Genomic DNA, 16,706 nt, shown 5'->3' with positions numbered 1-16,706 from the left:
CATTGTTTTGAGGGTAGAAGTTGAAACAATTTATGTCCAGGATGTGAGGGGTCTGTAGATATTTTCACAGTCCTCTTTTTAACTCGTGCAGTATACAGGTCCTCAATGGAAGGCAGGTTGGTAGCAATTGTTTTTTTCTGCAGTTCTAATTATCCGTTAAAGTCTGTGTCTGTCTTGTTTGGCTGCAGAGTCAAACAAGTCATGTAATGGAGATAAGATGACAGACTCAATAATTCCTCTATAGAACTGAATCAGCAGCTCTTTGGGCAGTTTGAGCTTTCTGAGTTGGCACAGAAAGAACATTTTTTGTTGTGCTTTTTTGATGATGTTTTTGATGTTAGGAGTCCATTGTAAGCCTTGAGATATGATAGAACCTAGAAGCTTGAAGGACTCTACTGTTGATACTGTGTTGTCTAGTATTATAAGAGGTGGTAGTATAGGAGGGTTTCTCATAAAATCTACCACCATTTCTACAGTTTTGAGTGTATTTAGTTCAACATTGTTCTGGTTGCACCAGAAAGCTAGTTGTTCAACCTCCTGTCTGTATGCAGATTCATATTTGTCTTAAATGAGACCAATCACTGTTGTATCATCTGAAAACTTCAGTACTTTAACAGAGGAATCTTTTGAGATGCAGTCATTGGTATATAGAGAGAAGTGGAGGGAGCACACAGCCCTGGGGGGCTCCTGTGCTAATTTTACAGGTATGTGATGTAATTTTTGCCTAGCTTCACCTGCTGCTTCCTGTCTGTTAGGAAGCTTATGATCCATTTACAAGTGTGGTCAGGTACAGCTATCTGATTTAGTTTAATTAGAAGATTCCATTAGTCTGGAATGAGGTATTGAATGCTGAGCTGAAGTCTACAAAGAGGACCCATGGATATTCAAGATATTGTAGGATGTAGTGCAGAATCATATTAACAGCATCATCTGTCAATCTATTTGCTCGTCTAGGCAAATCTAGGCAAATTGCAAGGGGTGTAACAGCAGATTTTCAGGTGGGCCAGGACTAGTCTTTCAAAGGGCTTCGTAACTACATATGTTAAAGCAATCGGTCTGAAGTCATTCAGTTCCTTGATGAAGGGTTTCTTCAGCTGGGATGATAGTAGAGCATTTGAAGCAAGAAGGAACTTAGCATATCTCTAGAGATGTATTAAAGATGCGGGTGAAGATGGAGGCCAGTTAGTCAGCACAAGCTTTTAAGCAAGGAGTTATCTTGTCTGGGCCTGGTGCTTTTCCTGGCTTTTATCTCTGGAATAGACCTTGCACCTCATTTTCTGTAATCATCAGAGGTGGTGGGCCCAATGGAATGGGGTAGGTTGTAGGAGGCTTGGCTGATGTTGGTGTGTCTGAGATGGGGATTGTGGAGATGGGTGGAAGTAATTTTCTCTCAAACCTACAGTAAAACACATTCAGGTCATCTGTCAGTTGTTGATTTTCTTCAGCATGGGATGGAGGTCTGCTGTAACTGGTACTATTTTAAAGAGTTTTCCATATGTTTGCTGGTTCAATTGTTGAAAAATGATTCCTTAGCTTTCTAAAAGTAGTTTCTTTTTGCTGCTCGGATCTTCCTTATTAATACGTTTCTGGCCTGATTGTACAGGATTCTATCACTTTTCTTTTTTTATTGAAACTAAGTTTTTATTTATTTTTTGTTATATATTTTAACTTCTTTTATAAACAAAGTGTTGTCCGGTTTCCCCTCCCCTTTTTTCTTCTTCTACTATAAATAGTTCATTTTATATCATATTTTCATTTCACATTTCAGTCATCTTATTTTCTTTCCATGTTTTCCAGTTTAACTTTAATTTCTTCTTAATATATAAATAATATCATTATTTGCCTCTCCAAGTTAATCAAATTTTAACTTATCATTTCCATCTATTATTCTGTTTTACTATCAATAACATATATCCTCTAATTTAATTTTATATAATAAACATTTCACTTAATTAATTATCCACAATTAATAATATTAATCTATTTCCCTCACAACCTATTGACTATATACCATTGGTTATATTTACCAAATTTCATTCTATTCTACTAGTAATTCCTTTTCCTTCTTTCTTCCTTTCAGCCATTTTCTCTTAATCTCTCAGAAACTTCCCTTCCCTTATATTCTTGTCAAGGCTGCTTCACTTAATAACCAAGAAAGAAACCACTCAACTCCATTTTGCAGAATTAAGAGTACTTTTACTGATTATAAGTAAATAGAAGCTAAGCAAAGCTGGATCTGAGCAAAAGCGCGCGAAAGCATTAGATATCAATACATGACCCATTCCCCTCCCCTTGGTAACCCCAGTCTATAGTCCAATTGTATATCCACAGCTGTCAGGTGGGAGACATCTTCAAAGATCATCATCAGGTTGGTATGCCGGACAGTTGGCCTTGGCAGGAAACTCCCCTCCTTTCACATGCGCAAACGAATGGTGAGAACAACTCCCAATTAACAGTCCTCCTGTACAGAATATTTCCCTCACCCAAATACCATGCCCTCCCTCCCCGTTTCAATGGCAGCCGAAAAGCAAGCAGCAAAACAGAGGCTGACATCCGGCCCTCCTCCAGAAAAAAGGACGATCATCCCTGCAGAAACGAAAGAACACAAACAGAAGAACAACATAACATAGAAGAAAAAAAGGAAGAGGAAATAAAAGAGAAATCAATCGAGGTCAAGGCTTGTCTGGGTAGGCAGAGTAGAATTTACGTAGAAGTCAAGGAGCCCGTGCAAGGGCCTTATCGACCCATTCAGCATGAGAGGGAGGGAAATGCTTCCATGACACAAGATATTGAACACGATTTCTATGTTTTCTAGATTCCAAAATTTCTTTAATCTCAAAATGATAATCGGGAACGGGCCAACATACTTGGGACCAAATTTCTTAGACTTTTGAGAGGTCTGGAGAAATTTGGTGGATAAATATACACGATCACCAACTTTATACTCCTTTGGCTTCATTCTCTTTTTATCCGCTTGTTTCTTATGTGCTCAATGTGCTGCATCCAGCGCCCGGTAAGCCAAAGGCCACATCTCTCGGAGTTGGTCACTCCACTCGGAAAGGGACAGCACTTGCGGTTTTTCTCGAGGTACCTCAGGGATAGGCACAAAATTATGTCCGTACACTATTTTGAAGGGTGTAAATCCAGTGCTGCTGTGTACCGAGTTGTTATACGCCACCTCAGCATGAGGCAATAATTCCACCCAATTATCCTGCTGGTAATTGATGAAACATCGGAGATACTGTCCCAGCACAGAATTAGTCCTCTCACAGGCCCCATTAGTTTGAGGGTGGTGGGCGGACCTTAAGCCCTGGGCGGAGCCTATTAACTTCAAAAACTCTTTCCAAAACAAGGAGGTAAATTGGACCCCCCCTATCTGAGATGATGCGGTCTGGTACGCCATGTAGACGATATACATGTGTAATGAACAACTTAGCTAAAGATTTAGTGGATGGGATCTTGGAACAAGGAATAAAGTGAACCTGCTTGGAGAACAAGTCGATAACAACCCAAATCACCGTACTTCCTTGATTTTCCGGCAATTCAACAATGAAATCCATAGAGATATCCTTCCACGGTGCCTCAGGACAGGCCACTGCTTGGAGCAATCCTTGGGGTTTACCCGGTGGCCGCTTTGCTGCAGCACAAGTGGGGCAGCTAGCTACATAAGATTCAATGTCTTTTTTCAACGAGGGCCACCAAAATTGTCTTTTGATGAGATGCAGGGTTTTTACAAACCCAAAATGTCCAGCCATACGTGAGTCGTGAGCACGTTGGAGAACCAGGCCCCTAATAGTTGCGGGAACATACAATTTAGCTCCAATCCAAGCCAGGCCATCCTTCATGGTGCACTCATCTGTATGTTGGCGAAACCACTCATCAACTTCAAGGGCCTCCTTGAGTTTTGTAACGAGATCCTGTGTGACTTCCAAATTGGAAATGGTCTGGCTTCTGGTGATGACCGGAGCGGCGAGGCTTCTCGTTGGCATGACAGGTTGGACAACACTAAGCTTTGAACTGTTATATTGAGGAAGTCTGGACAAAGCATCAGCCATAAAATTCTTCTCTCCTGGGATATACTTCAAAGTGAAATTGAATCTATTGAAGTGTTGTGCCCATCTCATTTGTTTGGGAGATAGTTTTTTGGGGGTCTTTAATGCCTCTAAATTTTTGTGATCAGTCCATACCTCAAAAGGGTGTTTTGCCCCCTCCAAAAAATGATGCCAGGTCATCAAGGCCTACCTGACCACAAAAGCCTCCTTTTCCCAAATAGCCCATTGTCTCTCAGTCTGTTAGCTTTCGAGAGGTATAAGCACAGGGTTGCAACTTCCCATTTGCATTCACCTGAAGTAGCACCGCCCCTACTGCAACATCACTAGCATCTGCCTGGACCACAAAAGGTGAATCCATGTCCGGGTGTTTCAAAACTGGTTCAGCTGCAAAAAGCCATTTTAACTTTTCGAACGCTGCTTGACATTCCATAGTCCAGTTTAAAGGTTTACCTGTTAGGTTTTGCCTCCCCCTTTGATTTTAGGAGGTTTGTAATTGGCAGGGAAATCTTGGCAAGAGAAGGAATAAATTGATGATAGAAATTAGCAAAACCTAAGAAACTTTGCAACTGTTTGCGTGTGCGGGGGGGCGCCCATTCGGTGACTGCTTGGACGTTTGCTGGGTCCATTTCTATTCCTTCGTGGGAGATGCGATATTCCAGGTAATCCACCTTCTCCTGATGAAATTCGCATTTAGATAATTTAGCATACAGTTCCGCTGCACAAAGCTTTTTTAGTACTGTGCGAACAAGTCTCGCATGTTCTTCACGTATTTCCATGTAAATAAGGATATCATCAAGGTAGACCATCATGCCTTTGTAAAGGTGGTCATGTAAAACTTCATTAATTAATTGCATGAAAACAGCTGGCGCCCCCTGTAGTCCAAATGGTACGAAATTGAAAACAACCAAGAGGGCAGTTAAATGCAGTTTTCCACTCATCCCCTTCTTTAATTCTGACTCGGTAGTAGGCCTCTCATAGATCTAACTTTGTGAAAATCCTCCCTTTACCCAGCTGGGCCAGCATGTCCTTCATTAATGGCAAAGGGTAGAGATTTTGGACACATACACCATTCAGGTTTTTAAAATTCACACACAAACAAAAGGAACCATCTTTCTTTTCTCTGAATAAGACTGGAGCAGCAACTCGGGGTCTAGCGGGTTCAATGAATCCCCTCTCTAAATTTTTGTCAATGAATTTTCTCAATTCGTCCATTTCTCTAGGGGTCATTGAATAAATCTGAGGCTTAGGGAGTTTTACTCCAGGGAGAATATCAATGCTGCAATCGGTGGGTCTGTGTGAGGGTAACTTATCTGAAGATTTTTCACTGAAAACATCTTTCAGGTCCCAGTATTCCTTTGGGATTTTTTTCCTCCCCTTCAATTTTTTCTTGCCCTCTGGCTGCTAGATTGGGGTCTGACTTATTCAGTTCCGGAACCCCTTCTTCCTTTTCAGGGGGTGTAGCAGATCGGATGCGTAACCAACCCTTCCTCCAATTTATGTGTGGGTTCCATTTACGCAGCCAGGGCAAACTCAATATAAGGGCCGGTCCATTCCCGGGGCTACAATAAAACTTATTATCTCTTGGTGGGTTCCCATCCACATCTCAATAGGCTCAGTAACAAAGTGAGCAGGGCTCCCTCCCGCAATAGAGCCATCCAATTGGCAAAAAGCGATTGGGATTTTCAAAGTTTTTAGCTTCAATCCCAATTTTTCTACTATTTCCGGGCTCATAATGCATCGTGTGCATCCAGAATCTAAAAGAGCTAGAATTTTCTCTCGTGCGCCAGAAGAGGGCACCCTAAGCTCAACTGGAATAGTCATGGGTCCTGATCGGGAACTTACCCAGCGTTCATCGTCAGAGTCACTTCCTTCCGAAGAGCTGGGGGTGTCCTCCCCCCCCTTTCACCAGGGCTGAAACGCTGAGGAGGTTCCTCCTCCTTCAGGGCAGGTTCTTTCCTCTTGCTGGAAGGTTTTTCCAGCCTCTTCTCTCTCCGAGGGGGGGGGCTTTTGAGTCACCTTGACTCGGCAATTAACTGCACGATGCCCCTCCTTCCCACAGTGGAAACACACGAAGGGTTTTGGTTTGCTTGCAGATCCACTTTTCCCTCCTTTTGGGGCTCCTGGGGGGATTGGCAGGGGGGGATTTTTCGCCCTCACTCTCCCCTTGGTAATTCAGCCTGGCCAGTCATTTCCACATCAGCAGCCGCTTCATACCAGGGCTGCAGTCTACGGGGAGGTCTCCGGTTCACACAATGCTGGTAAATTTTTTTGTTTAACCCATCAGTGAAATGGTCTAACAATGCTTCTTCAGACCATAAAAGCTGATAGCTCCTGAAATTCTTGTACATAATCAGCTATTGGCCGTTTCTCCTGGGTAAGAGTTTTAAACTTAATTCTCGCTCGTTGCTCTGTGAGGGAATCATCAAAGCGTTTTCTCAAAGCGGCCATAAACCCATTAAAGTCTCTCAATAGTGGGGAATCAGTGTTGTGCAAACCCACCATCCAATCTGCCGCTTTTTTTTCCAAAGCCATCATAACTCTTACCTTCGCTTCATCAGTAATCAGTTCATCACCATACATTTGCATGTAGTTCCATACTTGAACAAGGAAGAACCCTAGATCTTTCGGTTCTCCTCCATATTTTACACAAGGGAGGAACCTTAGCCATCCGGCGTCTGCGGGGGGGTAGGCTCTTGGAATGTTTCTAGCCGCTGTGATTGGGGTCAGCGCTGGGTCATCTTGTTCAGCTCCCCCTTCAGCCCCTCCAGTTTCTCTCGGATCAGCCAAGGTTTCTGTATACCTTTCCTCCGTCTCCTGGAAATCAGCTTCTCTCTCCATGCCACTCTCACGGGCTCGGCGCCTCTCCCACGCCCCTTCGAAAAGTTTCAGCGCTTGGGACATCATAAGGTTCTCCTCCTCAGGATCCCACCAGTCAGCCACTGGTTTTCTGGGTCTCCTCATAGTAATCCCAGTCAAAGGTTCTTCAGGGTCCACTTTCCGTCCCACTCCCCAAGTCCATCTGGGTCGAAAGATCGTTCTTCCAAGTGCAGGCCAGCCATTCGCTCCGTCTCCAAAGGGCATGCAGCTGCTCCCATATCTTCTTCTTGATCACTGCCTTGGTGGGACAACCTTCAGGTTTTGGGTGCACCCAAAGTGTCAGCTCCGGGATGGGTGCGAGATGAGATCCAGCTTAATGTCAAGGCTGCTTCACTTAATAGCCAAGAAAGAAACCACTCAACTCCATTTTGCAGAATTAAGAGTACTTTTACTGATTATAAGTAAATAGAAGCTAAGCAAAGCTGGATCTGAGCAAAAGCACGCGAAAGCATTAAATATCAATACATGACCCATTCCCCTCCCCTTGGTAACCCCAGTCCATAGTCCAATCGTATATCTCCACAGCTGTCAGGTGGGAGACATCTTCAAAGATCATCATCAGGTTGGTATGCCGGACAGTTGGCCTTGGCGGGAAACTCCCCTCCTTCCACATGCGCAAACGAATGGTGAGAACTCCTAATTAACAGTCCTCCTGTACAGAATATTTCCCTCATCCAAATACCATGCCCTCCCTCCCCGTTTCAATGGCAGCCAAAAAGCAAGCAGCAAAACAGAGGTTGACATCTCTCTTCTCTTCACCCATTTGCCTAGTTTTTTTCTTTTTCTTATTCTTAAAATTTCTATATTTTTTCTTTCCAATCTTTTTTCTCCTTTTGATTCTATTGTTTTAGTATCTCTCACCAGTTTCCCCCCCTTCTTTCCCCACTTATCCCACTTTTGCTATTTAATTTCCCTTTTGGGGGGCCACTTCCCCCTTGTCTCCTTTGGTATATAACTGTAATTCGCAGTACAATCATCTAAGTATTTTTCTATTTTAATCTCTTTTTCTTCTATAGTATCTTCTCATTTTTCATTTAGTCCATTTTCTTTCTCCTTTTCTCCCTCTCCTTGTTCTAGATATTCCCTCTGAGTTTCCACTGTTTTTTCCCATTTAGCGTTTCACATGCATTTTTAAACATAGCAAATAGTTCATTATAAATCCAAAATTCCATAGTATCTGCTTAATTAATTTAACGAATTGTTTAAACTTTTTCTGTTATATCATATTTACTTAAACTTAAAGTTCTTTTTTCCTTTCTTATTTCCAATTTCTAAAGTCCAATTCCACTTTTATTTTGCTTTTTCTCTTCCGCCAAAATAGTAAGTCCAATCCACAGCACTGTTACAAAAACAAATCCTCCTTGTTATTTCTCACCAAAGTGTCTTTATCTTGCTACAGTCAAGGTCAGGTTACAGCTGTACTTTCTTCTGTTATTTTTTATTAAGTCTTGTAGTATGTTCTTCTCACCAGTAGATGTCTCACTCCCTGTGCAATGTGTTCTAGTCCGTTATCTGTCAAAAGCTGTCAAAATCCGTATTTATTCCATAAAAAATAGAAAAAGGTAGAAAAAGAAAGGAATCCCCCCCCCCCGGGAGTGATTATTTTTCATGATTCCAAGTCCAAATTTGGGAATAAAAAATCTTCTAGGTCTTTCCGTTTTAGTCTCCGCCCTTTCTTTTTTCCTCTATTAAATCCCCCGTCTGCCAGATAGCCGTTAATTTCCTCTCCGAGTCACTTTTTTAATCCAATTGTAAAATTTCTTTACCTTGGGTTGATCACTTTCACCCAGGTCCAACACTTTGTTCCAGCACTGCTCCTGCTCAAATAGCTTGGTCTGGTTGCCCCGACTTTGAAGCGGCCATTTGTGCGGCCGCTTCCACTGTCATTTTGAAGAACTTTATCTTGGACCTTTCGAGGAACTGTTGGTTCCTCTTTGGTCATTGAGATGTTTCTTCTTTTTCACCTGTTCCTCCAGAACGGTTCTGACCCGAAGGTCCCTGGATTGTCTGGTTGGGTTTTCATGGAGCCTGTCAGAACTCTGCTATTTCCCAACCGTCATGGTGCTTCTGGCTTCTCGATTCTATCACCTTTTCTGTAGGCTTCCTCTTTGGGTACAACACAGCTCCTTAGGTTTAGTGGTGAACCAAGGTTTATTGTTACTGTATATTCACAAGTTTCTGGTCGGCACACAAAAAGTGACATATGATGTTACAGTATATATGAGTTCAATCAAATCTGCAGCGGTATCTTCGAACACATTCCAATCATTGCAGTCAAGGCAAGCCTGTAGCTTTAGCTTTGCTAAAGAATAATTCCTTCATTAGGGAGATCAACAGACAGAAATTTGCCAACAGCAAGAAGCCATGACACTATGGAAATACCTGGAAACTCTGTGAATGTCGATTCTTCCCATAGCTATTGCCAAATTCTGAAGCAGAATATCAGGGAAGCAGTGGGGGAGGAGGGGCAATGTAGAATATTATCTTTCGGTCTTTTAGATCCAAGGATTTTTTTAAATTTCTTGAATGAGCTCAAAATCAGATTTCCTATTATCTTCTAGAGTTTGCATTAATAATCCACTATCTGTGAAACTACAGAGGATATTGGGGGGGAAAAATCTAGGTAGCAGAGATGCAAAAAAGACTGCTTTTTGGTCTTGATTATCACAATTAGGACTTTGTAAATGGTAGAAAATTATTACCTTTACTCTTCCCTCTTAGCCCATTTAAGACTGCTCTAAAAGTGGTTGATATACCACTTGATCAGCACCATATAGCACGGCAAATACAGAATTTCAAGCCACAGAATTGAACTTTGAACATACATAAGTAATTTTACACTTACATGTTATTAAGGCAGAATGATAATATCCACACGAGATCCAGAAAACAGGTTTCCCAACATCCACTTGATGAGGAACACATGTATTAGCTTCATTACCCAAGCCTATTTGGCCTTCAGAGTTGTCTCCCCACATAAAAAGTTGTCCATCCTCTTAAAAATAAGAAAAATTATTATTGTAAAAAAAAACAAAAAACAAATTATTTAAAGAAACAAAGTCTAAGGAAATGAGGCTATGGAGACTATAGAAGAAACTTGTGATACAGAGGGATAGAAAAGATTCAGAAACAATAGAAGTTCCCAGTTTATGTATTAACTCATAGTCAGTAAGTTACATTTGAAAGATAACTGTAAATTGTTTTCCATCTCTGAAATTATTTCTCTCTTACATCAATCAAAACTTAAATGAATTTTACAAAAAAAGGATACAATATTTAGAAGCATTTCTCTTATAACTAAAACACTGGGATGGTCACTTCATTAAGTTACTTATAATCTTGTGAAGATCCTACTACATACTACATAGCAGTATGGGAATACTCATACTGCTTTATGTGTGTCTGGAAAAAGAGTTCATTCAGCTTGGAAAACACTTTAAATGATTTGTTATTATTGTTGTTATTTGCATTTTAAAAGCCAGGTCAACACTTAAAGCAGAGATACATGTGTTAGCATACACAAATTATGCTAACATTATTGCTTCACATGCCTAATACAGTGACATCTTCTATATTATAGCAGGGTACAGTATTAGGGTTACACAGTGTCACACAAATTTAGGTGTGCTCATTGCAAATAATTCCAAAATAAGTAAACAGTGGGTCTAGGCAGCTGTGAAGGCAAACAAAATCCCAACAGGAAAAAGGAAGTTTGAATCCCGCTATAAAGGACTTCAGTCAGACCCCATTTAGAATACTGTGTTCAGTTCTGGAGATTCACTTAAAAATAAGATTGAGTGAGTCCAGAGACGGGCAACAAAAATGGTGTAAGGTTTGTGGCAGGAAGGCAGCTGACTTCGAGACGAAGGGGTGCAGATGAGTGGCAGCTCCGTGAAGTCCCACTGATTTCTTCGAGTCCGGGGGACCTACAGGGCCAAAAGTCACCCTGTAGGGGTGATGAAGGTAGAGGAGTTGCTTTGGTGGTTGCAAGGAGAGTGCAGTCTCCTCAACTGACCTGAAGAAAACCCCTTGAACTGGCAGAGGAGAAGATGGCTATTTTGGCTGAATCAAAGCCATGAAGGCAGCTGAAACGGAAGTGAAGAAAGGAAAGATCTGGGAACTGTGTGCTCAGTCTGGGTACTAGGAATTCTTCTAACTTTTGTTGTGGAATTATCCCTAAAGCACCCCCTTTGGAAAATGGGACTCAACAGAGGTAAATAGTGGCAACTAAAGACCTGGAGCTACTGTCAGATTTGGTAAAGAAAGAAATCATAGTCAGAAGTAACTTTAAAAATAAAAGACAGACCGGATTGGTTAACCCTTTAAAAATTAAATTGTTTCAAAATTCTGGATTATATTCTTACTACCACCTTGACTTGAAGAACTTTGGGAAAGTATCGGAAAATATTTGTATTCAGAGACATTTTATTTGCAGCAAAAGAGGAGGAAAAAAGTAATAGCGACATCTGCTGGCTGAGGAAGGCAATATAGAGCTGGAAAAAGTAGATGAAGAGAAAGCTGTTATGATGAAAGTAAATTGGCTGGAATACAGTAAACACTTGCAACTAATTATGTTGGTTTTTGGAGACAGACTGTGAAGACATTCGTTAGAACCTTGAGGATTATAAATATGTTGGACAGTGTGTGAGTGTGAAACAGCTTGGGGTTCTGAAACAAAGTGGAGACTGTTAAGAGACTAATTAATAGAGTGATTGTCTGAACTGCTCTAATATTGGCTATCTTGGTTTGATATAACTGGGACATTGGGATCTAGAGAGATTACTGAGTAAAATTTTAAATTTATTAAAATAAAGTAAAATGGGACTGCAGGGGAAATAAATGTCTTATTAAAAGAAATATTGACCCTCCAAGGTATGCAGGAAATGATGACAAGGAGCCATAGGGAGATAAAAGGATTGATACATAATGTAGGTATGAGACCAGAAAACAAAGGCCATAAGACATTAAACAACAAACAGGAAACTCAGGAAACAGAAAATAAAATAGAACAGAGGAAAGGTCTGGGGAGGGGAGGGGAAATGACAAATGATACAAAAAGATAAAAAAGAAGAGAAAGTCAAAGCTGAAGGAGAAATGGTGAATTACACTTTAAGAGATGAAACGTTAGAAGAGGAGACACAAAAAAACACCCTGAAGGGAGGAAAATATCACTGTAAGGTGTACTGAAGATTCAAAAGAGTGAAGAAGCAATAGAGATAGAAGAAATACTGAGATTAAACACAAACAAGATAAGAAGATACTAGATCTCATTGGAGGTGTGGGAGATGTGCCAAAGAATCAACAAGAGTTGAGAGGCAGAAACAGGCAAGAGATGAGCCATATATGCAGCATTTATCCTGTTTAATACAGGAGCTATACCATTAAGAAATAGTATCAAGATACAAATTAAAAATGGAGGGAAGATCACTTTTTTGATTTGGGAACTATTCTATTAACGGGTAGAAAATAACAGTAGAAGTTAGAAATCTGGATATGTGAACAAAGATGTGTAATAGATTAATGAACATCGAGAATGTGTCTGTGTGTGTGTGTGTGTGTGTGTGTGTGTGTGTGTGTGTATTCGGATGGATGTATATTCAAGCATAACTCTGGAACACCTCAAGCAATTTTAACCAAACTTGGTACACAGGTGACTTACTCTGGAAAAAAATACTGTGCAGGTAAGACACCCCTAGCACCACTCAGTGTGTGTGTGTGTGTGTGTCTGTTCCAGCATAACTCTGGAATGCCTCGAGCAATTTCAACCAAATTTGCTACACAGATGACTTACTCTCAGGAAAAAAATACTGTGGGGGGTAAGTCAACCCTAACACCCCTTGGTGTGCGTGCATGCATGCGTATGTGTTCCCGCATAATTATGGAACGCCTCGAGCAATTTTAACCAAACTTGGTACACAGATAACTTACAATCTGGAAAAAAATACTGTGCAGGTAAGACACCCCTAGCACCACTCAGTGTGTGTGTCTGTGTGTGTCTGTGTCCGTTCCAGCATAACTTTGGAATGCCTCGAGCAATTTCAACCAAATTTGCTACACAGATGACTTACTCTCAGGAAAAAAATACTGTGGGGGGTAAGTCAACCCTAACACCCCTTGGTGTGCGTGCATGCATGCGTATGTGTTCCCGCATAATTATGGAACGCCTCGAGCAATTTTAACCAAACTTGGTACACAGATAACTTACAATCTGGAAAAAAATACTGTGCAGGTAAGACACCCCTAGCACCACTCAGTGTGTGTGTGTGTGTGTGTCTGTGTCCGTTCCAGCATAACTTTGGAATGCCTCGAGCAATTTCAACCAAATTTGCCACACAGATGACTTACTATCTGGAAAAAAGTACTGTGGGGGGTAAGTCACCCCTAACACCCCTTGATGTGCGTGCATGCGTCCGTATGTGTTCCCGCATGATTCTGGAATGCCTCGAGCAACTTTAACTAAACTTGGTACACAGATAACTTACAATCTGGAAAAAGATACTGTGGGGTAAGACACCCCTCACACCCTTTGGTGTGTGTCTGTCTGTGTGTGTGTTCCAGCACAATTCTGGAATGCCTGGGCCACTGAAATGAAAAGGAATGAATTATATCTATAGCGTCAAATCACAGTACTTTTCACAGTGATTCAAGTTCTGTTAAGATACAGCCTTAAAATGGCTTCTATTGTACAGCACAATGGAGTTGCCATGGTAACAGCTTCACAGTACTCCACAAGGGGACTCCCTCTGATAAGGGGGAGCTGATTGTTAAAAAACAAACAAACAAAAACCAAAGAAATAAGCAAAAAAACCCAAAGGCCCTCAACTTCAAACAAAGAAGGCAAGTTGTTGGGGGAGGTGCCTGCTAATGCAGATAATCACCTCAAAGGTTGTTCCCTGTAGAATTTTTCCTAGGCTCTTGACCAGGGCAATTAGCTCTCTATTTCTCACCACAGTGAACAATGGGGTTTTTTTGTCTAATACAGGATTCGGATAAATAAATATCCGGGCAATGCCGGGTCATCAGTTAGTAATTAAGTAAAACTTAGAATTATTTAGAGGTGAAATGGCTATAAATGTGATGTCTACTTGATATTTATAGATGTTTCATATTATTAAAGGATTATAGATAAAATTGAATAGATGGCCTAATCAAACAATGTAAAATTCTTAATAAGGATAAATGAAAAGATGAATAGGTATTGAGAATAACAGTTACAACTACTATGTATATAAGATTTATTATTGGTATTCAACAGAGAATGTAGAGATTGTACCCAGACTGTATACTTACCGTGTTTTCCCAAAAATACAACACGGTCTTATATTTTTTTGACCCATGAAATATGGCCTTGGGCTTATTAAAGGGGAGGGCTTATTGTTTTTGGGTTGCCGGGCGGCTACTCCCTTGCGAGCGGGCTTCCAAAGAGCCAGGCACAGCCTCAGGGTCGAATGGCTGTGTTGCGCTGTCGCAGCAGCAACACAGCAGCCATGAGATGACCACACTCATGAGCAGCTGCCCGGCAACCCCCCTTTCCAGCCGGGCACAGCGCCGCTGACCAATCTAGTGGTACCCAGAAGGCACCAAGCAACAAGAGCACTTGTTCGCTGCCCTCCACTTCCCATGCTCGGCACCTTCGAAATGGGGCTCTGCATGGCTGCAGAGAAGGGTTGCACAAGCGGCTTTTCTGCTCCCCACTCGCGCAACTCGCAGGCTCACAATGCCCTTTGCTAACTCTACAGTACCTGCAGAGCCAGGCATCTCCGCTGCTGGCGCCACCCACCGCTTGGTGTTTTTTTTTGCAGCTTTCAAAGCACGGAGGATGGATAAAAACCTCCATGCTTTGGAAGCCACAATGGAGAATAGATGCCACTCTGGGAGTACGCTCTATGGTTGTACACTCTGCAGCCCAGAGCAGCATCTGTCCTCTGTGCTTTGAAAGCTGGAAAAAAAAAAAAACAAGCAGCAGGCGGCAAACAGGCGCTCTTGTTACTTGGTGCCTTCTGGGTACTGCTAGATCGGTCAGCAGTGCTGTGCCCGGCTGGAAAGGGGGGTTGCCGGGCAGCTGCTCGCGAATGTGGTCACCTCATGGCTGCTGTGTTGCTGCTGCGACAGCGCAACACAGCCATTCGACCATGAGCTGTGCCTGGCTCTTCAGGAGCCCGCTCACAAGAGAGCAGCTGCCCAGCAACCCCCCGTCTTCAGCTGGGCACAGCGCTGCTGACCAACCTAGCGGTACCCCGAAAACACCAAGCAACACGAGCACCTTTGCCCCTCACCTCGTTTCCATGGCTTGGCGCCTATGGGATACCACTAGGTCGGCGAGCGGTGCTCTGCCTGGCCGGACGGGGGGGTTGTCCAGGGGGCTTATTTTTGGGAGTGGGCTTATATTTTTGCCCACACGAAAAATGTGGCAAGGCTTTAGTTTCAGGAAAGGTCGCATTTTCGGGGAAACATGGTATTGTGAAAATAGAAATCCTATACATAACCAAGAAAATTGTACAATAAAAAGTAATACAAAAAAATGCTGTAAGGTTTGAGAGATAAAACCTATCAGGAGAGACTGGAGGAACTGAATATGTACAGCCTGGAGCAGGGGTCCCCAACCCCCAGGTCACAGCCCAGGACCAGGCTGCGGCCTGTTTGGAAACAGACTGTGCAAGCAGAGGGCAAGTGCCCACTGCAGCTCCACTTGCCAAAGCTGCAAATGAAGCTGCACATGTGAGTGCACTCACCCACTGCTCACACAAAACCATCTTCTTTCTTCCCGCCCCTCTCCCTCCATCACCTGTCTGCAGAGCTGGAAAGGTTGGAAACCACTGGCCTGGAGGACAGAAGGAAAGAGGGGGTGCATGATTGAAGCCTTTAAATGTGTTAAGGGATTGAATAAATTCTAGAGGGCAGTATTTTCAATATTAAGCTAAAATCAAGAACATGGCGGCATAACTTCAAACTGATAGGAAGTTCAAAAGTAATATTTGAAAGTATTACTTCATAGAAAGAGTAATGGAAATTCAGAATCAATTTCCACCAGAAGTAGTGGGTCAATCACCAGTAACTGAGTTCAAACATGCTTCCATCATCCAACAAAAATTAAAAACAAATTAAAAACAAGGAAAAAAACTCAAACTGCAGGCACAATGGGCCATTAGGTTTTTTTTTCTGCTGTCATTTTTCTATGTTTCTCAGAATTTATGGACATTACTTACAAAACTTTAAGGATGCTTTAGACTCCACAACAATATGCCCTTGATAACCTGCAATGACCTTACTTCTGTCCAAGCTGGGAGGAAAATAAATCGTTTGCTTATATCCAAATTACCATTTTTTAAGAACTTGTTTATTTAGTCATTGTTTAAGTTTTAGTGATCAAATTCAGGTTATAGGCATATAAATGCCATCTAATAATAGCCTTTTTAAGGACTTTATAAGCTTAAGGAAGCTTATAAAATGCTATTTTTTGCACTTACTGTCTGCATTTTGCATCCTATTTTGTGGAAAAAAATGTCCTTTGATAGACTAAATATTTTTGGTTTCCATAAAGACCTAATGGAAAAATACTTAAACTTTCAACTAACTTCCTCTTCACATAACTTTGATATAAGTCACTACTGGGCTCACCAGTTAATGCTGCTGATGTGTAGGATCCAGCTGCTAACTGTTCGATCTTGTGCTGACTGGTAAAATAATTAACTAGATGAAATGCACTTCTTTCTTCTGTGCCTTCTAATCCCAGTTGTCCTTCACTGTTACAACCAGTGGCATACAGGTTCCCTTTTT

General features: G+C 41.8%; 1 protein-coding gene across 5 annotated transcripts in view; it reads right to left on the bottom strand.

The window, feature by feature from the left end:
* The window catches only part of RPGR (retinitis pigmentosa GTPase regulator), a 114,188-nt gene that overhangs the window by 69,052 nt on the left and 28,430 nt on the right, over nucleotides 1-16,706 (bottom strand). For all 5 annotated transcript variants that reach the window (XM_087721783.1, XM_087721787.1, XM_087721785.1 and 2 more), the window contains 2 exons: nucleotides 16,548-16,706; nucleotides 9,775-9,924 (listed from right to left, as the gene is read on the bottom strand). In XM_087721783.1, the coding sequence (XP_087577909.1) occupies nucleotides 9,775-9,924; nucleotides 16,548-16,706 (309 nt within the window). The remainder of the gene's footprint in view (nucleotides 1-9,774; nucleotides 9,925-16,547) is intronic.

This window comes from Thamnophis sirtalis, unplaced genomic scaffold, assembly GCF_051295495.1.
Source record: "Thamnophis sirtalis isolate CommonGarterSnake01/CBP01778 unplaced genomic scaffold, rThaSir2_p1.2 scaffold_8, whole genome shotgun sequence".
NCBI lineage: Eukaryota > Metazoa > Chordata > Lepidosauria > Squamata > Natricidae > Thamnophis > Thamnophis sirtalis.
The sequence above is the reverse complement of the archived record's forward strand: the minus strand, read 5'-3'. Positions and strand labels throughout refer to the sequence as shown.